At 41.5% G+C, this 24479-nt stretch overlaps 1 protein-coding gene across 1 annotated transcript in view; it reads left to right on the top strand.

Annotated features, from left to right (window-relative positions):
• Positions 1 to 24479, top strand: part of PPIL2 (peptidylprolyl isomerase like 2) — a 139376-nt gene that overhangs the window by 60047 nt on the left and 54850 nt on the right. Inside the window, exons 11-13 of the mRNA XM_005281101.5 lie at positions 1161 to 1236; positions 5858 to 5964; positions 23374 to 23463. Of these exons, the coding sequence (XP_005281158.2) occupies positions 1161 to 1236; positions 5858 to 5964; positions 23374 to 23463 (273 nt within the window). The remainder of the gene's footprint in view (positions 1 to 1160; positions 1237 to 5857; positions 5965 to 23373; positions 23464 to 24479) is intronic.

Here is a 24479-nt window from a genome sequence, read left to right as displayed (position 1 = left end):
GTAAAATCATGCTGTAGTATTTAGAGTGGCTTCATTTGCTTTTTACCAAGCAAATCTTGACTAAAAAATATTAATGCAGATCTCCTTGCTTTGACAGCTTCAATTTACAACTGTATTTTCCAGAAGCTGTTGAAGACTGAATACTCATGCCTGAAACTTTTTATTTTAAGTACAGATGTTTTGCTTGAATTGAAAAAATACACAGCATATTGTGTTGGTAAATATTTGGGCAGCTCATGCAGTGTCTCTGGTGAATACTTTGACATGCTAACATATTTTGGAAACCCCATCCTTCCTCTCCAATGGAACGAGGAAGGGGATTGTTAATTGAAATAGTCAGTATATGTATTGTCCAACAGGATAACTTCTTTTTCAAGATCTTTAGAGCCCGGCTTCATAATACTACAAGGACATTGGGAATGTGCAAATACTTTAGGAAACATTCCTCTGGTAATATTTAAAAAAATGTTAATTATATGACAATCTTCACCAAAGTATATCTGAATGCTTGGTGGGAATGAGAAGCTAAAACTGACAGCTAATTCATTCTGCTAGGGCACTTGGAAAAATGCTGGTATTAAATCCATTGGAGATCTTATGGGTAAAATATTGGCTCCATTGAAGACAATAAAAGAAATCATCCATTTTATCCATGAGGCTAGGAATTTACCCTATGTGTAGATGAACTTCTGATCTCCTTTTAACAATTAATAGAACTGGAGTTGCTTTGACAATAGCTGACTAATTTCTTCCATTATTCCCTACAGCTGTATTATTTATTTATTTTATTTATTATTACTATTACACCTCTACCTCGATATAACGCTGTCCTCAGGAGCCAAAAAATCTTATCGCGTTATAGGTGAAACTGCGTTATATTGATTTGCTTTGATCCACCGGAGTGCGCAGCCCCACCTGCCCCGGAGCACTGCTTTACCACGTTATATCCGAATCGTGTTATATTGTGTTGCGTTATATCGAGGTAGCGATGTACTACTGTTATTATATAGGTAGCTTATTATTTGACTGTGTGTGTATGTACATCAAAATTAATTAGATGGATTTGAGGGAAGAGTGCAGGAGAGGATGTTATAATGCTGCATCTCTTTCCTCCAGTTTTTGTAGTGTTAACTCTGTTGAATTTTTAATCTTTTGTACAGGCTCACTATTCTACAGGGACAGTAAGTGCTTCCTTCACATCCACTGCCATGGCCCCAGAAACAACACATGAAGCAGGTACTGTAGATACCTATCATTAACAAAGTGTATTGTAATCAAATATACTGGTATAAAGTATGCTGTCCTGTATACATACTTTTGAGAGGACTGCAAGAATGTGTTGTTGTCTAGTCAGTATCTGATATCTTAGAATAATATCGTCCATTCTGCTATAGCCCTGGTTTCTTCTTTGAGTGCTTGCTCCTGTCGATTCCATTCTAGGTGTGTGTGCGCCAAATGCACAGTCATCGGAGTTTTTTGTCTTTGCGGTATCCATAGGGTCGGCTGTGGCACTCATGGTATATCAGGTGCCACTGGCCCTTTGGCCTCTCCACTCCTTACTGCTCGTGACAGTTGGTCAGAGCACCTTGTCTTGTATTGCAAGAGCGTTTGCTGTTCTTAACAGTTATTGTTATCTCCTTTGTATATATGTAGTTCTTAGGTACTTAGCTAGCCATTTGTTTAAATGTTAGAGTCCCAACTGGGACTTCGCCCTGGAGCAGGGCATGCCCCGTTCCCCAGGCTTCAAACCATGGTCGTCATGCAACAGGCCGATGCCTATTAGTGACCCCCATGACAGCTGTTTGAAGTGCTTTGGGGAGTCCCATAGAAAAGACAAGGGCAGGATCTGTAAGAACTTTTGCCCTAGAACCCAGAAGCAGCGGGATATTCACTTGAGGGCCTTCCTCATGGAGGCTGCGCTTCATCCTGCATCAGAGCCCTCCTGTTAGGACTCCACTCCTAGGCACCGGCAGTGCACTCCGCACCGATACCGAAGAAGCAGCATAAGAAGAAGGACTCCCCAGCACCAGAGAGGAACGGGGCTTTGAACAAAGAACCTGTGTCAGGCCACATGCCTGCCCTGGAGCTTCAGGGGGGGAAGGGGGGTTTATCAGTGTGCTCAGACCCCCTAGCCCAGCCAGGGATCCGCCTCTGACTCCTGGGAACAGCAGGGCACCCCAGCTTCTCCTAGGACCTTCGTTGCTTGAAGCGGCCTCGGCAGCTAAAGACCCAGTAAGCCGGCTGCCGCTGCACCAGGCACCAGACTTGGCTAAGGCCCCACCGTCCAGGGCAATCCAGTCTTGGGACCGCCCCATAGGGCATTGGAGCGTCCTCGGACCGCAGGCATAAGTCCCCATCAGCACTGCTGAGGACCCCATTCCCACAACCTTGGCCAGAAGGCCAGAAGACCCAGGTCCCCGATACCACGCTCTCTCCCATGAGGTACGGGACACTGGAGTTGAGGCACCGGTCCCCATACCCTTGGTACTGGCAAGCCCCAACCAGAGATCGTCATGGCGCAGGTCGCTATCGCCTAGACGATCTCCCAGACGTCAAACCCGCACTGGTGCAGGATTGCTCCCCATTATGGCACCGATCTCCATCTCCCTGGTACCGCTCGTCAGGCAGGCACCAATCCTTGCCCTCTTCTCACCAGTCACCGATGAGGGTCAGTCGGCAAACTTAGGCTTCTACTGCTCCACTTTGGTCACCAGAGGGGCAATGGTCCGAGTCAGAGCAGGACTTCAGCCCCTCCCCAAGAAAGGGTGAATCACCACTGACACACAAGATTGGCATGGCATCTGCCGTGGTGGCGTGGCAGCAGGGACAGTGGCCTGCTCAATGGCCGTTCTGGAATCTTTGGGGCGTGCCGATGATGCCGGTCCCGTACTCCCACCATTCCGGCCTGGCTGCCTCGGACAAACCACCCCCGGCACCGGAGTCGGAGTAGGGTGCGGAATCCGATGCAGGGACAGCACAGCAGGCGCCTACGCCTAAAGAGCCATCCCTAGAGAGGGAAGGGGAACCTGCCCCTGCGGTGCAATTGTCGTCGTCGTCTCCGGAGGAAGCGGTGGCAGGCCCCTCCCAAATTGGCAGTCCCACCCTTGACTTTAAGGAGCACCAGGCCCTCCTTAAAAGGGTGGCTACCAATTTAAACCTGGAGATTGAGGAGTTGGTAGATGATCTTTTTAATGTCATATCCTCCACCGCCCCGGCCCAGATCGCGCTGCCTGTCCACCCAGGGGTTCTTATGATCACAAAATCACTGTGGCAGACCCTCTCTGCCATTCCACCCACTTCCAAGAAGTTGGAAAAGTAGTAGTATGTCCCTGCAAAGGGATTTGAATAGCTAAATACACACCCTACAGCTGGGTCATTGGTCGTGTCTGCTGTTAATGAGAGGGACAGATGAGTGGCACGCCGAAAAACAGACGCCAAGAGACTGGACTTATTTGGCAGAAAGATTTATTCTACAGCCAGCCTGCAATTTAGGGTGTCTAACCACCAAGCCCTGTTAATCAGATACTGTTTTAATCTGTGGGACTCCCTTAGTAAATTCAAGGAGGTTCTTCCACAGGACCGAGCCAGGAGTTCACCTGTTCAATGGGGAAAGGCAAAGCGATGGCAGAAAGTGCCCTCCAGGTGGCCTGGGATGCTACAGACTCGGTGGCCAGGGTTGTCGCTTCTGCGGTGGTAATGAGGTGCAGCTCTTGGTTACGGTCCTCTGGGTTATCCCAGGAGATGCAGACCACTCTACAGGACTTCCTGTTTGAAGGATCAGGGCTCTTCTTCGAGCTCCCGGACACAAAGCTGCACAGCCTTAAAGACTCCTGTGCCACCCTCCACTCCCTGGACCTTCATATTCTTCAGCAGGCTAGGAAGCCGTTCCGTCGTCGTCCTACATCCCCGGCTAAGCACCTATAGGAAAAAGGACAGAGACAAGGGGTTTAAACAATGATATCCTTTGTCTTCCCATTTGTCTGCTCAGCCCAACCATTCCAGGAACCAAGGAAACCAGAAATAGGCATTTTGAGGATGCACTCGAGGATGGTGCCCCAGTCACATCCCAGGATCCACCTTCCTACTCACTCCTCAACCACCTGCGCCCCTTCCAGTCGGCCTGGTTGCGGCTGACTTCGGACTGTTGGGTGCTTGACTTATCTTCGGGCTGAACCCTGCAGTTCTTGGCTGACCCTCCCTCTCACCCCCCTTCCCTATTCCTCTTCAGGGACCCTTCTCACGAGCAACTCCTCGCCCAGAAGGGAGGTAGCCTCAGAATGGGGGCAGTAGAGGAGGTCCCACGGGAGATGAGGGGGAAGGATTCTACTCACATTATTTTCTAATCTTGAAAGTGAAAGGGGGCCTCAGACCCATCTTGGACCTCCAGTGCCTCAACAAGCATCTCAAAAAGTTGAAGATCTGCATGGTTTCCCTGACCTCCATCATCTCATCCCTGGATCCGGGAGACTGGTACACCGCCCTTGACTTGAAGGACACACATTTCCATATCTCCATTTTCTCAGGCCACAGATGATTCCTCCATTTTGTGTCAGGTCAGCGCCATTTCCAATTCACGGCGCTGCCCTTCGGACTCTTGTAACCCCCAAGAGTGTTCACAAAGTGCATAGCACTCAAGAGGGTGCCACAGCTGACCCTTTGGGTACCCTAAGGCAAAAATCTCCGATGCCTGTACACATGGGCTTGCGCACACCTAGAATGGAATGGACATAAGCAACACCTCTTGAACAACAGTTACGAAAAGGTAGGTAACTGTTTTTTCCAGTGAGTTCATTCTAAAATAACGTAGCAATTGTGAATTTAGTTTTAGCTGTGAATGGCAAGTATGTAGATATTGAGCTAAAATCAATGACATATTTCATATGCATATGGACCACAAAATGGAATGCACACGTATGCAAGTTAGCAATGAAACTTGATCTCCTCTCATGTAAAATGTTTACTGTCTTTTGGCTTAAAAACCTCTTGGTATTGGTTAAAATTATATCTTAAAAAATTGTGTGCTGTCTGGCAGCTTTTGACTTATTGCTATTCAAGGTTATATTTCTTGCCAAAGATGCATTTTAAACAGTAATTCTTTCCTTTCGTCCTCTAGCTTAAACAAAAATGCACTGAATGTTTTAATTTCAGTGTTGATTAAGTGACTTGGCAATTAGTGTTTCAAATGCAAGGTAGAGCTCTTACTCTTGGGACTAAAGATATCGGACTATCAAGTACACTTTGTGAAAGCCTGAAGCCAGTACTCTAACTGCATATTTACCAAAGTAATTTTCTTTACTTAGAGGAATTCACGCTATCTTTCCCTGCTTTTATTTTTCTATGCTTTGGAGACAGATTTTGGGTATCTAGGAATATTGATAGAAATGGAGTTTCTTTGACACAAATGAAATAAGTCTCTTGGAGTGAGCCTTTGGTTTGACTTTCCAGTAGTGGCATGGTTCCATCAGTTCAGGTCCCCATATGTCAACAATTTGTGGTTGGCTGATGACTACCTGCATGGTTTCTAAGTTTGTCAAGAAGCAATTTGGTTTCAAAATAATACCCATAATTAGTAGATATTACTGGAAAATTACGGTGTGTAATATTCAGGGTTACCTGACGCTTAAAATACAGGCCACATTGTTGGCTCTAGACAAGTTGTGGCTCTCTAGAATGAAAATTGTATTGTGTAGGATGATTAATGTGAGATTATCATCTGATGACTTCTACATTACCATATCTCTAAGTCTATGGGGAGGATATCATCTAATAGGGATCTAGTGATTTGTTTGCAGATACCTTCTAAAGATTAATGAAGAAATTTCAAAAGTGCTAATTTTTACCTTTTGCTTTGAGGCAGCTGCCATTGAGGAGGACGTTGTGCGATACCAGTATGTGAAGAAAAAAGGTTATGTACGACTGCACACTAATAAAGGAGACCTGAACTTGGAGTTGCACTGTGATATGGTATAGTATGCCACCTAGATTTAATCCTGTAATGTAACTAGATTATGACTAGAACAGGGGTTGGAGGTCAGAATAGCGAAACAATGCAAGCAGTATCTACTCAGTGAGATTTTTAACTTTTAAAATGAGAAATTCTAAGAGATTCTGAGACTCAAGAGGGTGAGAGGAAAGGAAAAGCAGTTCCTGATGGCATGAGCTGCGGAGGAGAAGGCTCTTGCATCATTAGTGGCCCTGCAGAGAAACATGGGAGTAGAGATAGTCAAGGTCTTTGAAGTCAGCTAATGCAAGTCTATGGAGAAATTAGAAAAGAATGGAAGTAAAATTAAAAACCAAACGGTAGAACAGAGGTTCTCAAACTCTTTCATAGCATGGACCGCATCTTAATAGAGAAATTATCTGATGGATATCTCCCTTCCTATTTGCAGTTGAACAAACCATCCTGACTTTAAGAAGGGAGGGAGTCAAGAGACCTTGCTTATATTCTTGACTCTGCTGCTGACTTTGTGTGCGCGCTTTGGGCAAGACACTTAACCTCTTAGAACTACCTGTTTGAAAAATGGTCGTCATAATTATTGCCCATTTTTGTAAAGCACTTTGAGATCATCACATTAAAATGCCACATTAGTCCAAAGTATTATTTCTATTATTAAATGATAAGCTGCACTAACGGAACATTGAAGTTGCATGGCTGAAATGATAAAGCCAAGAAGTACAAAAGTGAAGGGTCCAATAACACTGGTAACTCAGCTGTGTTATACATCCTGTCTTTATAGAAAATAGAGGTTGGAAATGGTAATATATTATGCTATACATTTAATCAGATAAATAGTATGTATGTGCAAAATGGACTAGGTAACACTGTTGTGCATTTCCAAACTGTGATTTTAATTGTGCAATCTCTGTTTTGTATGAATAGCTTTTCTAAAATTTCTTCTTCTTAAAAGAAAAAAGGAGAGAAAAGCAAAAGGAAAAATTGCAGAGCTGTTCAGAGTGTGAATTTTATAAGCTAATAGCTGCATATCTTATCTCCAGCTTCACCAGCTATGCTTGCAGGCTTCTTGCAAAGCAGCTGTTTGGCTTGTGGAGCTTTCAAATTTCACCAGCAAAGCTTGAGTTCTTGGAGCCAATGAGAAGAGTAAACTTGGGCCAAATTTTGCCCGTCTTTTGCTAAGTAATATCTTACATCACAAATAGTCCCATTGGAATCAGTAGGTCTACACTCAATATAAGGCTCTACTCCACATGAATGAGTTGGCAAAATCTAGCCTGTAGCTAGTTATGAATTCATAGTGTATATATGTGTAAGTGTGAACCAGGAACATTAAGGAAATGTCCAGCACTACATGGTCAGTGCATAACTTTCAAATGCTTTAATGTCAATCTTAAATTAATATTTGTGTATTACGGTAGTCCTTACAGACCCTAACTGAGGATACGTCTATACTTACCTCCAGGTTCGGTGGTAAGCAATCGATCTTCTGGGATCGATTTATCGCGTCTTGTCTAGACACGATAAATCGATCCCGGAAGTGCTCGCCGTCGACGCCAGTACTCCTGCTCCGTGAGAGGAGTACGCGGAGTCGACGGGGGAGCCTGCCTGCCACGTGTGGACCCGCGGTAAGTACCTTGTAGTTCGAACTAAGGTACTTCGACTTCAGCTATGTTATTCACGTAGCTGAAGTTGCGTATCTTAGTTCGAACTGGGGGGTTAGTGTGGACCAGCCCCAAGAGCTTGGCACCATGTGCTAGGCATTGCAAATATATAAGCCCTAGTTATGCAAAGACTTGCACACATGCTTAACTTTACACACTGTGGGAGTACCATTTAGTACCACTGTCGGAGTACCTTCAGTGGGACTACTGAGAGTGTAGAGTTACGCACGTTGCAGGACCATGACCATAATATGAGAGAGACTCTGCTCCAAAGAGTTTATATAATCTAAACAGACAGGACAGACAAAGCAGGGATGGGAAAGAGAGGTGCAGAGAGGAGAGCATGACTTGCTCAAGGTCACCCAGCAGGTCAGTGGCAGAACCAGGAACTGAACCCAGGTCTCCTAGACCAATGCCCTATTCAGTGGCCTGTGCTGCCAGCTTCCTTTATACCAAGTAGAAGCACTAATCCTCAATAGAGGCAATACAGATTTGCCAACCCCAAGCATTCAAAATTTTGAGTCAGATTCCAAAATGTCATGTGATTTTATAAAATAACTTTGGGGTTTTGTTTACTTTCTGGTGTCTAAGTCTTTAGATATGCATCCGAAGAAGTGGGCTGTAGTCCACGAAAGCTTATGCTCTAATAAATTAGTCCATAAGTCTTTAGAGTTCACGTTTTCAGGCTTTTTTTTAACCTGCATCCAAGAGGGTCGAAATTCACTGTTTTAAAAAATGAAACCTGAGACAACCCTATATTTATCTGATTCCAGGACCCAGGGTTATCAGAATCACAAATATAGCAAGACTCATAATAAAATTGTCAGTGTGACATCACTGAATATTTTCTGTTACAAGTTTCAAAAAGTAGCTTCCCTCCCCCCTTAGCTCTGTTTTTAAAAGCAAACACAAACAGTATTATCTCGCTCTTCCAGAACTCTAGCAGCTGAAGGGATTATACTCTAACTTTTTTTAAAAAATGTTAATTTTTAGACCGACACCAAACTTGGAAAATTTCAGCCCAAATGGTATTTTGGAAAGTTCTAAGCATATGGAATAGGAGATTATAATGGGAAATATTTTTCAGGCTTACTCTAGAGGTTGCTTTTAGTGACCCCTAGAACTGTAGAATTGTTTAGCCAGTGACTCAGAAGTTTCAGGTAGCTATTGTGGAGTCCAAAAATATGATAAGAGCTTCTATTTCATTGCCTAGCAGGCAGTGTGCAGGGCTGGAGGCGTGGGAGATGAGAATGGAACAAATACACCAAGCTCAATTTATCCTCCTTTCTGCCGAACAGTAGTGGTGATGAGTGAGAGATGCATCACCATGATGAGAGAAGCATCACAGCAGCATATCATGCCGTGATTAATCTATGGCTCTCCATCACCCTGTTCAATGACAAAGGTGGCTTTTTTGCTCTTAAACATTGAATAGCACTATGTAGTGAGACGAAAAGCAGATGTCAGTACAGCAACGTTTAGGGGCAGGAACAGAGTGAGCAGACTGTGTTGAATCATTTATTTTGTCATGTGTTATGAAACTGATTCCTATCTAATCCATGCTGAGTGAAGCCATTTCCAGGTTGATCAATATGGTTCCCTAGAACACTTGAGCAACTACTATGTCTCAGCCCTCAAGAGTCTGTGTCTAGTTCCCTTTATAGCATTCCCAATATGGTGCCCATCATGTTTCTTTATTTTTCCATACATGTCCCTATGTATGTCCCTTTCAAATCAGTGTTTTCTTATATGCATTTTGCAAATGTGTACTGTTATGCACAGCCAAGCCTGATCAAACACTGGCCTATGACCATCTGTTTCTTTTATTTCTTTGTGTTGATTAAATCTTTGCAGATTAAGCAGCCTTTTGGCAGCAGAGAGTAACTAAGTAAAGCTATGTATTAGTAAAATAGTAGTGAGCTAAATAGGAAACTAATTACTTCTCTGAGAACATAAAATATGTATATATTACACACTAAAACACAAGATAAAAACTATTTAAGATTGCGAAGTCAAGCATTCAGAAGTTGGGAAATACCAAAATTAAGGTTTCCTGTGCTGCCTTAATTCATATGCATCTTGATAGTCTTTAATTCTTCTTCTTTGAGTGCTGGTCCGTATGCATATTCCGCACATGGGGTACTCATGCAAACCATGCGCCTGAGTCCAGAAATTCTTCAAAACAGTGTCTGTTGGCCACACGTGCACAGTAGCTTTCCTTGTGCTCCCAACTCAGGGTATAAGAGGTGGTGTGGGTTGACGCTTCTCTAGTTCCTTCTTATCGCTGCGTGGCCTGAGTTGGAATCGTGTCCACCTTCACTTTGTTGTATAACCTGCAAAAGAAAATATTTGTAAATAGTTATACATCTTAGCTTAGTAGTTAAAGCTTATAGTTAGCATAGAGTATTTCTTTCCCCACAATTGGGGAGCCCCTCCCTGGCTCTGGGGCTATGTCCAGAGTCTTGGGATTCACGGATTGTGTCTCCCACACTTGCTTCTTCTCTATCAGTGATGAACATCAGCGGTGCCTGTACTGTTTGGGTGAGGTGCACATATCTGCAAAGTGCAATATCTGTTGCTCCTTCCCACACAGAACTTGAGAAGCCTCTGAGCTTCACCAAAAGCACCTGGTGGAGAAGGCTATGAGGCCACTCTCTTATCCGGACCAGAGAGAGGCCCCTGTACCTGGACCACAATTCACTAGCAGTGCCCCTCCAAGCATATGCCTTGGAGTGGAGCCTGCAACATCTAAGCCCAAGGACTCTTCTTCTAGGGCTCCCCATGAGAATAGAGTGGACTCTCATGGAAGCAAGGACAGAACTCCTTTCAAGGACTGTCCGTAGGAAGTGAGTTTCCTCCCTGAGCCTGTCCAGATCAAGTGAGGGACCCTAAGGGACCAGCTTTTCTGAAGACCAGGGGTCCAGGGCCCCCTGGGAGGTCGTGAGCAGGTTTCAGGGGGTTCACAAAGCAGGGCCAGTGTTAGACTTACTGGAGCCCAGGACAGAAAACCAAAACCCCGTTGTGCAGAGCTGAAGCCAGGGCCCTGAGCTCTGCCACCTGGGGCTGAAGTTGAAGCCAGAGCAACTTAGCTTTGTGGGGCCCACTGTAGCCTGGGCCCCGGGCAATTGCCCTACTTGCTACCCCTAACAACAGCCCTGGCTTTTATATGCAGAAAACCAGTTGTGGTGGCATAAGTGGGCCATGAAGTTTTTATAGCATATTGGGGGGACCTCCGAAAGAAAAAGGTTGAGAACCCCTGCCCTACACCTAGATCTGGCGTCCTCAGTGTCCTTCTTCAGTGCGTTCCCCACTTAGCGAAGAGGATCAAAGTTGCTATAAAATACATATTTATTATCTCTCTGTAGGTAATACCACAAAATTGAAATTTCATTTTAAAATAATCCAGTGGGCTAGAGTTGAACATTTTGAGGTAAAGGCCTCTTGCTGAAACAGCCCATCTGCTGTTCTCTTATCTCTGAGATCATAAGATTAGCTGGTGTTGGGGTTCTTCTGACAGACATTAAGATTTTTAATTAGTTTTTTTGTGTCTTAAAACAATACAGTAATCCACATATACCAAAGTAGTGTGCAAGCTGCTAATCAGTAAGATTGATGGTGATGAGATTCTGCCTGGCAGCATAAAGCTAACCAAGAAATGTTTTGTATTGATCCAAGTGTGGGAAATCAATATTGCATTGTGATTGAAATCATCACTTATGCTGTGATGGGCTACAGAAACAGAGCGTTCAATAGGATTGGAATCCAAAATTTCCTGTGTGTGCATCTGAGATCGCTTGTCAAGATCTCTGTGAAACTTTATGCGGGTTCCAGAATGGCAAAGATGATGTTTGATATATAACTTACTGAGCTGAAGAAAAGCAGTTAAAAACATTTCTGGAGATAAGCTGACTTTTCTGTTGATTTTAAACGCCTTAAATGAGCGGAGATGCAATGTTGTTCTCTTTACAGCATAAGGGCATTCCTGTTTCTTATTTTGTCACTATTTTCCTCCCTGTCTTTTTCATTCAGATACAGTATGTGCCACTTTGTGGAGACATACTTAATCAGATGGTCACTTTTATTGGGCCATGTGCCAGGGAGCTGAATTAGTCTAGGGATAGTGTATTTCCAATAAATGTTGCTTAACTGGAACATTAATTCTACTTAGTAGAGATGCATTTGGCTACTGCACAGGATTTGCTAGTGTTTAACCAGGTGTTAAATTCTTAGCTTTGGTCTTACAATGTAAAAAGTTGCGAAACAAAGATAATATGAAGAAATAAAGATTAAATGCAGTGGATTTCAGTTTTATTCTTCTATTTTTATTTAGTATAGTGTTTTATTTCATCTGAAATCTTTCAGGTTTTTTTTCTTGTGGTTGCTTCTTTAGTCAAGACAATAGACCATCCACTGAGGTGTCTCATTTAAAATGGGTTCTATTGTATTGGTAATTATATCAATGCATGCATAATTACTAGATCGTGCAATAGTCTCCCAAGGGAAGTAGTAGAAGCCTCATCCCTGAAAATGTTTCAAATTAAATTGCAAAAAGAACTAGAAAAGCAGCATGGTGCAATGAATTGAGTATGGGACTGAAAGCCAGGAGACCCTGAGTGCTTGGTTCTGACATTGACTTTCTGTATGACCTTGGCAAAGTCACTTGAATCCAGATTTTTAAACAGTGATATACTTTTTGTCACTTCTATTTGCAGATGCACATAAACGTGTGTGTAATTTTGAGCCTCAAATTATTTGCGGGCACAGTTTAGGTCACTTAAATATTTTGAGATGCAGCTGTCCAAATAACCTATATTACAAGGTCTAAAAGGGAGCCCTGTTTGAGAATGGGCTGAAAATCAGGCCTTTAGTTTCTGGTTCTTCATCTTTAAAAAGGATAAAAGTACCTGCCTTCCCCCCCTTACAGGTGTATGACGTTCAATTATTTTTTATTGGGGATAGGGAAATGTAAAGCACTTACATGCAAATTGCTGTTAGAGCAAAGCCCAAACCAAAGGGACGGACTAGTTATCTAGAGCAGGGGTAGGCAACCTATGGCATGTGTGCCAAAGGCGGCACGTGAGCTGCTTTTCAGTGGCACTCGCATTGTCTGGGTCCTGGCCACTGGTCTGGGGGGCTCTGCATTTTAATTTAATTTTAAATTAAGCTTCTTAAACATTTTAAAAACCTTGTTTACTTTATATACAACAATAGTTTAGTTATATATTATAGACTTATAGAAAGAGACCTTCTAAAAATGTTAATGAATTACTGGCATGTGAAACCTTAAATTAGAGACCGAGTCCTGTGGCACCTTATAGACTAACAGAAGTATTGGAGCATAAGCTTTCGTGGATGAATACGCACTTCATCAGACACATGTGGTCACCCACGAAAGCTTATGCTCCAATACTTCTGTTAGTCTATAAGGTGCCACAGGACTCTTGTCGCTTTTTACAGATCCAGACTAACACGGCTACCCCTCTGATACTTAAATTAGAGAGAATAAATGAAGACTTGGCATACCACTTCTGAAAGGTTGCCGACCCCTGATCTAGAGTAAAATTCCTTCCATCTCTAATTGCTCTGTTTCTGGGCAATTTCTCATATAAGCAAAGAATATGGAATGTGATTCAGTAGAAAAGTACACAATATTGGTCATATAATAGTAATTCTTAGCTATAGCCATTTTTGGCAGGTTCATACTTTTTTCAGTTTAGTTTTCTGTTTTAAGGGGTAGGGTTGAAGACAACACAGAAGAAAAGAGGGAGAGACTAATTTCAAATCTCCATCTTTCACCGTGTAAATAGATTTTAGGCTCTGGCTGGAACCTGGCAGCTCTGCTTAATGTTGACATCTTGACTATCTGAAGAGGAGCCATTATTCTATAAACACTGATTTTTAGATCTTTTGGTACCATCTGATCCATCAAATATGCCTGAATGTTTGGCTCCGGTACTGACTTATGGTGTTACCATGACCAAGTCACTTGGGTCCAGATTTTTAAACAGTGATGTACCTTTTGTCACTTCAGTTTGCAGATGCACATAAATGTGTGTATAATTTTGAGCCTCAAATTATTCGTAATTTAGCTCCCTTTCTTTTTAATCTTCTATCTACTAGAGACCATTTAGAAGATCAGATGCTCATACCCTACTTATCCATTTCCAGTAGAAAAGAAGAGATTTTTTAAAAAAAATTTCTTTGCCCTTGTTGCATGATCATGCTCTCCAACTACTCTGGAATCTAATTTTTATTCTAGCTGATTTCAGTTATCCTGATACCCGTTTTCTGTCTCTCAGCTTCATCACTTTGCACTCTCTGTTAAATGTCTTGTTGATGTCAGAGTATCCTGCCCAGCTTGTAATATTGTTGCAATGGCTAAATAAAATGCCGCCCCAGGGGGCTATAAATGACTTATTTCACATTTCTATACCTCCGTTGTTAATAACCAATAAAACATCTTAGTGTAAAAGCAACTGTAGCTTGCAGTTTCTAAGCTTAAAAAAAAAAAAAATCATGTGAGCCCTCCGGTATAAAAGCAGTTAGAGGAAACATTTGTTGGTAGGCTGTGTTGATTTCAGAAGTAGAATGGTCCCTCAGCGTGCTATGTTGGCAGATAAATCAACCTGCTCTTCTTCGTGATGGGGGAATCTAGTAACTTTCCATAGTTCTTTGATAAACTGTATTTCCCAGATGGTTTCTTCCTCCTTTTGAAGTAAGTTGGAAGCTAATGTGTAAAATGCTTTGAACTTTGTTTATGAATATAGTATCCATGATTGGGGTTGGAGGAGGAAGATCTTCTCAACAAATATTAATGGCAAACTGTTCATTTAGCTGCTGTAACTTGTTCTGTGTGTCACAATAGGGTTGCTATTGCATGTTGTTTGTGCTGCTTTGTTTTGCTCCTCCTGAATCTGGGACTGACAGGAATAGTAGAAGGGCTCTTCCCATCTCTGGGGGCCATAACTGTCCCCTGTATGGGCTGATCTCCCATTGCTTCAAAGGGATTGTCCTGCTCTCCTTTTTTTTAAAAGGAGGTATTTAATTCTACGCTGGGGCAGAGGGAGGCACTCAGACCAATCCTTTTTTCCCCATGTACGCATCTGGGTGGGATGGTCTAATTTGAGCTCTGGATGTCTGTTTTGGGTCTCCTGGTGTGCTTTGGTTCTCAGTGGTCACCTGGTGGGACTGCGAAAGAGGTGCAGATATGCATGTGCAGTCAAGGATTTTTTGCCTTCCCCAAAGCACCTGGCAGGCTCGTGTTGGGTTGATCACTGTTTCTTTTGTGTATTTTCTGTGCTTCAGTTTTGTGGGGCAGGTGTGCTAAGGTAGAAGGGGTCACTCAGTGATCCCCGTCCAGAGGACAGGACTGAGACCTGCAATGGTGAGCATGACAAAACTGTTCCCCTTCAGTGTTGTGTTCTGCTTGGGTCTTGAATCCTCTGATGAGGACACGGTGATTTGGGGTAACTGGCTATTTATCAGAGCCTTATGGCTTCAATTGGAAGTGAAGGCTAAGGTAGCTTCCCCTTCTAAGGTGGAGTCTGTATGGCCAGTTATTGGACTGCAATATCACCAGGAAACTGCCTGAAGAGGTGTTATGCTAAGTCTTTTCACTTACTGATGCTTGCTCAAATAGTTAAAGTTGTGGCGGACATTTAAACCGTACCAAATGTGTGCTGTGTCTGATTTGTTGTCTCTGTCCGTATCAGTAACATTTTACAGAGCACACAGCACAGTGGAGGACTATCTTAGAGCTACTCAAGCCCCTACTGATCACATGACTTGTGCATTTGTTTCTTTAACACAGCAAATAAAAGTTAGAACAGAAGAAACACTGACTGTAGTAGGAACAAATTCTCTGCTTCTGGAGAGCTAGTGAGTAAAATTGACAAATTAGGTTAGCGAATTAGATGCCCTGTTTACCTTAGATTGTGTTTAGATAAACTGATCAATTGCTGTTGTACTCTCAAGTGACAAACAAAACTGGGCTATGAATTTGTTCTACAGATGCCCACTGTAAACTGTGCTTGCTACTTTGGCATTCTAGATCATATTCCTTAATGGTAGCACTTTGAAGAAATGTTTTTGAAAAGTGAAATTTAGATGTCAACTGAAATTCTGATTTATTAAAAAAAATGCTTTTAGCAAGTACTAAATAGCTATTTAAAATAACATTTTTGTGTGTGTGATGAGAGAATGTTCGTTCTTCTGCTGTTGTTTTTAAAGAGCTACTGTAGCTTTAAGTAGCCAGATTAGGTAATTGCTTGATATAGTTTCATTACCTAAGATGCTTTTTGTTTGTTTGAATCTCCGTGTATCGCTGTGAGCCTGGTGAAATGCTCTACTTCAGGATGCCCTGTCTGATGTTTATCCCTTGCATATGTCATCTCACCTCATTGGAACGTCACTGTTCTCTCATCATTTTAGTCAGTATATTGACCTCAAGGCATCTGCCCACTGCATGATTGGATTGATAAGGTGTTGGTGAGATCATCATGTAATTTACGTGAACTATAAGCCCTGCCTCATTCCTATTTAAAAAACAAAACATAGAGCTGTCATCCTTCTCTGTCACCATAGCCCATCTGTTTATCACAGCACTGAATCAGATGAGAAGGCTGGCAGGCTGTGGTGCTAGTGGTGAATAGATGTATTTAAAAACCCGCCTGTCCTGTAGGACATCCCGTGGTGAGTTCCACTGAGTAACGCTGAGTTCCTGTCAGAGACAGTACTCCCTGCAGCAGAGATAGAGCATTAAGATTCAAGGGCTACGCAGAAGAGCAGCTACAGTAAACATGTCTGATCTTCAGAGAGTGGTGGGGACTGTGGGAGGAAGAGCCCAGTTTAGAAATTCCCAGTCACCCCATTTTATTTCTTGTAAATAAGTGATGCAGGAGAATAGCCTTGAAGAAATACTGCATTGACAGAAATGCCTTAACTAAATAAAACCTTCAAAAGCAAAACCAAATCTGCCTTGCATTAAAAAAAAAAAAAAAAAAACTGTGAAAAATTGCAAGCTTAGTTTGAAGTCTGAAAATTTTATTTCACCAGTTCGTGCTTCTTAGTAGACGGATTCTGGCATTGGAATGATCAGATGAAAGCTGTAATGTAAATAATAGAATTTTAATTCACAGAACCAACTTCTCATTATTTCAAATTATTACTGCCTGGACACAGAGCATTAATGAGCCCATGTTGTGGTTGTGCAGTTCAATGCAGCTGCTACAGTACAGCCACAGCTTTAAGAAGACAAAAACAAATAACTGGAGTGGTGGAATTAGCAGTAAAAAAAATTATACAATTGTGTGAATGACGGCTTGTGACTGCTTAGTGTGGAATTTCTCTTTAAGACACATGCAGATCCTGAAGGGATGGAACGTTTTGAAATTATTAGCTCTTCACATAGTAAAGCCTTCTTGCTTGCAGTCATAGCAACAACTTAGAAGCCCCAGTTCCTTTTCCTTCTACAGTATCTTGGCAACAGGGGCACAGCAGGTTTCTAATCTATTTCTAATTGGCTACTTAACTGTCCAATAAGAATGACTTTTAAAAAGATAGCAACCCATTTTTGCTGATGATAAAGGAAAGCTGCAGATTGAGAAAGTAACCCGGCTTGGTTACTTATCCCTCAAGTCTCTGGGTACAATAAGACAGATGGGTTTTGCCTGGTTTACATCTATGCTTTTGGCAATGAGAAAAGTAAAATGTGATCAGTCAGTATTTATAAGGTATTATGTTATTCAGCTTGCTCTTTTAGTAGGACTTTAGATTTTAAAAAATGGTTTCTTTTTTCTTATTTTTTTCTAGTATTTTCCCCTTGCTTGTAATGTCACTATCCATCTTTTGTCTCTGTTCCATTTTTACATGCTCTTTCTTAGGAACAACCAGTTTTTCTCATTTTAAAATCCATCCAGGCCCTGTAGGTGGTGCAGTGACAGCAGTCAGTATGTGCCACTACAGCATCTAGTTTGCAGACATTTAGGTAAGCTGAGACTAAACATGTTTTGAAAGAAATTAAATCTCCATTTCCACATCAGACACACGTGTTCCCTGCCAGCTAGCAAGGGAAGCAATCAGGTCAGTTTCTAGGGCAGTCAGCCTTCAAATCCTTTGGAATGGGAATCTTGATAAGAGATCAGTGCTTGTTTTGGGAGGGAATTTTCAACCCATTGACAAATGCAGATATCTGACAAAGTACCTACAAAATATACTGAAAGGTTAGTCTCTAGGGATGAGACTCATTTTACTGTAAGCAGGAAGTTGCTAAAGATGCTGGTCAGAGTTTGTCCTTCCCTCGGGTCAAGGACAGCATGCAGATGGGCCACATGTTGGCTCATTTTTGTGGCCCTAACACAATCTGAGTTGTTAGCCCTGGGAAATCCTCCTTTTTTTAGGCTGTCTTTAATGACCACGCTTCTGGGGAGAAGAGCCCTGGATCAATTTTACATTTGTCCTCTAGAAGTGTCATTGTATCTGATTAAAGAAAGCAGTTGGTCTGAATACTTGAGAAAATGTAAAATCTAACCTTTTTCCCCCCTGTTGCTGTCTTTCAAACCTGCATAATTACACAATGAGAGGGCAATATTACATCCAGCTTCTGGAGACGAGTGAATGCAAAAGTTTTAATGGACAAATTGGAATTATTTTTTAAGTATTTCCGACCTTGCACCTATTACAAAAAGGGCAAAGAGGAATGGTCTATTGATACTGGTGCCTACTTGGAACAACTACAGACAGAAATACTAAAGAACTCATTGTACACTGTGGAGGCTCTGGCAATAATAAATAATCTTCCGATGCACTTTATACATTAGCATGTACCTTGAAAAATCAAATGCCATGAATGCTAGCACAGTAGCTGATCATGCAAAGAGATTAGGTGAAGCAAAGTATATCACTGAAAGCCACATCAGGTCTTAGGGCTGTAGCTCTGGTGTTCATCTTACCACTGCAAATTTAAGCCAGTGTAGCAGTGACAGACTAACACGGCTGTTACTCTGAAACCAGTAGTAGAAACTAACTATGGAACTGTTTGATGGCCTAGTTAAAAATGTATGTGATGGTTCCAGTCTAGTTGTTAGTGGACAGGCCCACAAAAACCACTTATCCCAGTTGGCTCTCTTGTTGATAGTCTTTGCAGAAAGACCAAGGATTGAATGGGCATTGAAGCTAACCAATCCTCTCACCCTTAGAAGTGTCAGGCTGGAAGGAAGCAATATGGAGGAAGCTTATGCCTGTTCTGTGAATAAGCAGAGGGATTTGCATTCCGGGACTGTCAATCTGGCATCTTTCACAAGCACTAAATTCACTAATGAAAATAAAAAGTGTGTACTTTATGTAGTACTTTCACCTATCCTTCATAAGGGAGCAAGGGCGGCCCTATAGACATTCAAAGAGTGGCCATGATTGCAGCCGTAATGTGGAAGGTAACTTCCTTATCCTGAATTCACGCTGCCCACCCATTCCTATCCCCATCCTTTGTCCCTAAGAGCATGATGATGCTAAAAAAAAAAAAAGTGCTTCGTTTTTGCTTGGCAATTTGAGATCTCCTTAGTACAGTAGCTCTTCAAGACAAACCAGGCTGCTGACTAGAGATTCTAGGCATGTTGTATTAATTTAGATTCAGTATATAAGTCAAAGGTTTTAACATAACCCAGTTACTGTCCAGCATTAAACAGTATTAAATAAGGTTCGGAGTTTGATATACAGAGACCTCTGCCTGCTTAGTACTATAGTGAACACATTAAAAATCCTTTTAACATTTTATTAAAGATAAAGGAAAGGAAAAAACAGTTACTTAATACTTTACATTTCAAGTACTTTAAGGCTTTCATTTTAACAACATCCTTTGTTCCCTTTCCCTTTAGCTGGAGAAAGTTTTTTAAAAGGAAATCCCCCTTGTTTTGACAGTCTTTTATATCAGTGGCTCTCAACCTTTCCAGACTACTGTACTCCTTTCAGGAGTCTGATCTGTCTTGCATACCCCAAGTTTCACCTCACATAAAAACAATTTGCTTACAAAATCAGACATAAAAATACAGAAGTGTCACAATATATTATTACTGGAAAATTGCTTACTTTCTCATTTTTACCATATAATTATAAAATCAATTGAAATATAAATATTGTGCTTACATTTCAGTGTATAGTACATAGAGCAGTATAAACAAATCATTGTGTGTGTGAAATTTTAGTTTGTACTGACTTCGCTAGTGCTTTTTATGTAGCCTCTTGTAAAACTAGGCAACTATCTAGATGAGCTGATGTACCCCCGGGAAGACCTCTGCATACCCTCAGAGGTATGTGTACCCCTTGTTGAGAGCCACTGTCTTATATGGTATCAAAGATGGTAATAACAGTCCCGTTGGGGAAGAGAGAAGAAATTAGTTGAGATGGGCTGGAGCTGTTGTTGCTGTTTAAAGTCTGATCCCGTTTCATAACAGGTAGTGCTTGGGATTCAGCTGGAACCAGCAGAGGTGGCAGTGTCTTTTGGTCCCTCTCTCTGGCCTGGTCTGGTTAGGAAAGAATCAGGATGATGAAGGAAGGCCTGAGGTGACAGCCATAATCATGGCTCCACTAGCCAATTTGCCCCCGTCCTCAAAGATACTTTAAGGGTTCCAAGATGGAGGGATGGGGGGAATAAATCATCTGCTCATTATTTTTGTCTATCAGTTAAGCCTAGTGTCTGACACGTCAATTTGGGTTCACTGATTTCTGGTTCTATGTTTTTCTTATTTACCAGACGTGATCTTAACACAGTCCTTGCGTTATATCAGTAAGACTTTTTGTTTGGACTAATTCAGGCTTTCCATCTCCCTTTTGTATCTTTTCCCATCAATGTTTATTGTTATAAGACTTATTAGTGACACTGTATGAACTTTCACTCACTCCTTACAGTTAAACTCACAACTAGGGTGCGGTTTGTGGCCCAATTATCACCACAGGCTTCAAGCTGTGATTATCAGTAGGTTTTGAAGAAACAAGGTAACCATTAGGGTCCGCCACATGATTGAAACTAGTGTTTGCTAATGAAAACCTTTTATTGGTTCCTGTACAAAAAAGCCCACCATAAATGGCAACAGTAATGTTGCTAAGATACTGTTTACCTGCGGAAGTGTATGTCTGTTGTATGATGCATGAGGTGCCATGGGAACCAGTTTGGTAGCAATTATTTAAAGAAAACCTTGCAGTAAATGGTTCTTATATAGTTGCTAGACTGCTTTTCAACAGCTGCACACACAAACCTAGTTTCTGAGAACAGATATAATAACTGGAAACCATTCAGAGAGATGGGTCAGCACAGGTCCTGCTGTGAATAAAAAATTCATTAGCAGAAAAAGTATTTTTCATCTATATTTTACAGAGCATGTTTTCAATAAATACCTAATTTATGTGGCAAGTGTCTTCTCAACATTCTGTGGATTGATTATTGGTTTAAAACAGTTTGGCACTAAATTCCATATTCCCTCTGGGGCTTCAACTTTCAGCTAATTTCATTTTCTTAAAAAATTAATTACAGGTTGCCTTATTCTCCCCAAGAGAACTAATTAACTGTCTCTCTCCAAAGAGGTTTTTTGATTCTCATGAGGAGTACTGCCTTAGGCGAAAAGCTGCCAATTCCATTTCTGATTTTCTTTTTAAAAATGCAAAAACCTCTGTGCTCGTAATATCCTTACAGGCGTTTTTCATGATCCGTAGCTTTTCCATTCTTGATTCTAATACAGCACTCTCCATTATGGTATTTTCTGTTACACGCAAATGATTCTTCCCTGGTCAAATTTTACAAGCATATTATTTTAAAGTGGGTATATAACTTCAAAAATGTTTTAGATGTACTATAAACATTAAAACATATATAGACCTTCCTGTTTGAAATTATTGGTTATGTATGACATAAGCTGCCCTCGGGATGTTGCACAAACATATGATTAAGTATCATTCTGTCATAAAACAGATACTTTAATCTAATAATAAGGTACACTGCAAAACTGAGATCAGAGTTAGCATTAGATTGAATCGAGTCTAGCTAGTTAGTCTTCCACTGTAGCTGGCTGCTTCATTTTCTATATGTTGGGTAGATTTAAGAGGAAATATATTACAGCCTTGATTATCCAGATGTCATGAAGGACAAAGAGTGTGTGGCTAATCAAGGGAAATTTCAGTGTAATTAATAGACAATGTGGGACATGACCCTGTTTCCAGGTAACAGGCAGTTTCAGGCTCTTGAGATTTAGATAACTGAGGCTGTACTGTAGCACAGTTTCCCTTTGGGAAAGGGATCAGAGAGATCATTTATCTTAAAACGTTATATATAGTTCTCTTTTTTTTTTGTAGAATGTGCGAGTGTGCCTTATTTTTTAGTAATGTTTTAGATGTTTTATGTGCATGACTGAGGGCAGGTCTACATTACAGCCTAAGTCGATATAACTTACGTCGCTCAGGGGTGTGAAAAAGCCCTCCCTCCCACCGACATAGCTTCTGTTTCTTGCTGAGGTGAAGTAATTATGCTGACTGGAGAACATAGCGCGTCTTCATCAGATGTGCTACAAAGATGCAGCTGCATCTGTGCAGCTACACCAGTGTAGCGCTGTAGTGTAGACTTGCCCTGAGTCTTGTCTCTGTCACTGCTGGAGCTCTCAGAGCAACATTACAGATGAGCCATACTGGGGTCATGTCAATGCTAAATGCATCAGTTTTATTCAGAAAGAGGTTCCAACTCTTGAAAGCTTCTCTCTACTAATTTACAGAGTCTTGTGCTCATGCTGGGGGCTTATTATCACATGCAGAGCGCAATAAGAATACTTCTAAAGCCTATTACAGCTCAGCTTGTTTAAGACATTCTTCTATGAAATTGGATTCATATTATTTCCATAATTTACAACTGAGGGGGGAAAGCATGTCCAAACTAAGACAGGCTGTTTCTCTACTTATGAGGGATTCCATCATAGCACTGCAGAAAAGAGAAACTATGTTGATAAAGGAAAGACAAGTATTTGGAATATCAGAGGTCATCTGTGCTGTAGTCTTTTACTAAGTGGTGTTTGAATGCCATGATTGAGGATAAATCTTTCATTCACACTGTAAAAGCAAAGGAGAAATATGCAATGTATCTAACGTAACTGGCTAAGATTTACTTTTAGATTGTGAAAATAAATCGTCAGTTTCTTTGAACCGATTAATATAAAATAAAGTAACTTTTGTGGTGCCAGTCCAGTTCTTAGTGGTCAGGTGCCTCTTATCACAACACAACAGTATCCTAAGTGGCATGATTGTGTTCCCCTTTTGTAATTGTTAAGCAAAGATGTCAAGGCCTAAATGAGCCTGAAGAGTGAACCACTCTTTCAAATCTGGAAGTAGTCCCATCAGAACAGGGTTGAGGTATGTTGCTGGGACTTGTTAGAGATAAGTAGATGAAGTTGGTCTCCAGCATTGTCCTCTTTATTGTCATTGACTTCACTGGGAAATATTCTAAAAATAAAACAATACATAATGAGACTAATGTTCAGCATCCTTCCATGCCCCTTGGGAGAACTACGTTTCACATATTGCTGTACAGTGTCTCTCTCTGATATACAATATGCTCTTCTATAGGATTTTGTTGTTGTTGTAGTAAACTAGTAGGAACTCTTAATCAGAGTCCTGACTAATTAGTCCTTTGTAACAGGCACAGATAAAATGCGATCATTTTAAACAATGTAGTCATTGATTTTACTTCTAAAGATATTGCTTCATTAAATACCTAATCTTTTTCAGACACCCAGAGCATGTGAAAACTTCATCAAGCTATGCAAGAAGAACTATTATGATGGAACTATTTTTCACAGATCAATTCGTAATTTTGTGGTGAGTATTGAACAAATGCTACATAATGCACAATAGGTTTTGTCACCCTCATTCCCCTAAAATAGGAGTTGAATATATTAGATGTGTTAATTTAAAATTCTAGTTACTTCCTTGGAGCAAGTAGGTGTACACTAGAGATGGTCATGAAAAATGTATCTTGAAAACAAGGATTATCCTCGCATAGTGAGGGCCAGATGTATAAATTTGATCACCTAGCAGCTGTCACTGAAGAGTACTGTCACTCAGAGCCTGATTCAAAGCCTATTGAAATGCCTGATTGGCCAGACTCCCATTGTCTTCAGCAAGCTTTGGATCTGGCCATTAGTGCATAGAGCTCAAACCCCTGATCTGGGTGGGTAATATCTCAGCCCATTTAAATCCCATTCAGCTGACACTTGGTTTACAAGATACATATTTTTACATCCAGAGTATCTGAACTTCATTTAGTGAGGTTCACAGCCCTAGCTGAAACAATCAAGAAGTCAGTTTCTGAGGGACTTCTGGGACTGATCTCTGTGGTTTGTTATACAGGTGTTAGAGAAAACCAGCTAACTCTTGAAGGTTTGTTTGGGTGTTCATTGAACTCGAACCTCCCGGGGGAACCTGCCCCAAGGTGTGCCCTCTCTCCATACAAGTCATGGAAATCCACCTCCTTTCTTTACCTCTTTGGTTGAGGACAGCTGTTGGAGAGGAAGTAAAGTACGCTGGCTTGGGGAGAGAGGGTTTCCCAACCAAAGATTCAGTCCTACAAGGTGCTGAGCACTCTGCTCCAATCCATCAAATCACTGAAGTACATGCTTACAGTTAAGCATGTGAGTAGTCCCATTGACTTCTGTGTAACTGCTCTCATGATTAAAGTTAAGCACGTGCTTACGTACTTTGGATTGGGGCGCAGAGTGCTTAGCATTGTGTAGGCTCAAACTCAAGTGAATAACCTCAGCCTGTGTTTGTGAACTACTATAAGCATGGGTCAGGTTTCATGAAGGTATCAAACCTTAATCTCACAGCAAAGGTTT

The sequence above is a fragment of the Chrysemys picta genome, chromosome 15 (assembly GCF_011386835.1).
Source record: "Chrysemys picta bellii isolate R12L10 chromosome 15, ASM1138683v2, whole genome shotgun sequence".
In the NCBI taxonomy this organism is placed as follows: domain Eukaryota; kingdom Metazoa; phylum Chordata; order Testudines; family Emydidae; genus Chrysemys; species Chrysemys picta.
The sequence above is the reverse complement of the archived record's forward strand: the minus strand, read 5'-3'. Positions and strand labels throughout refer to the sequence as shown.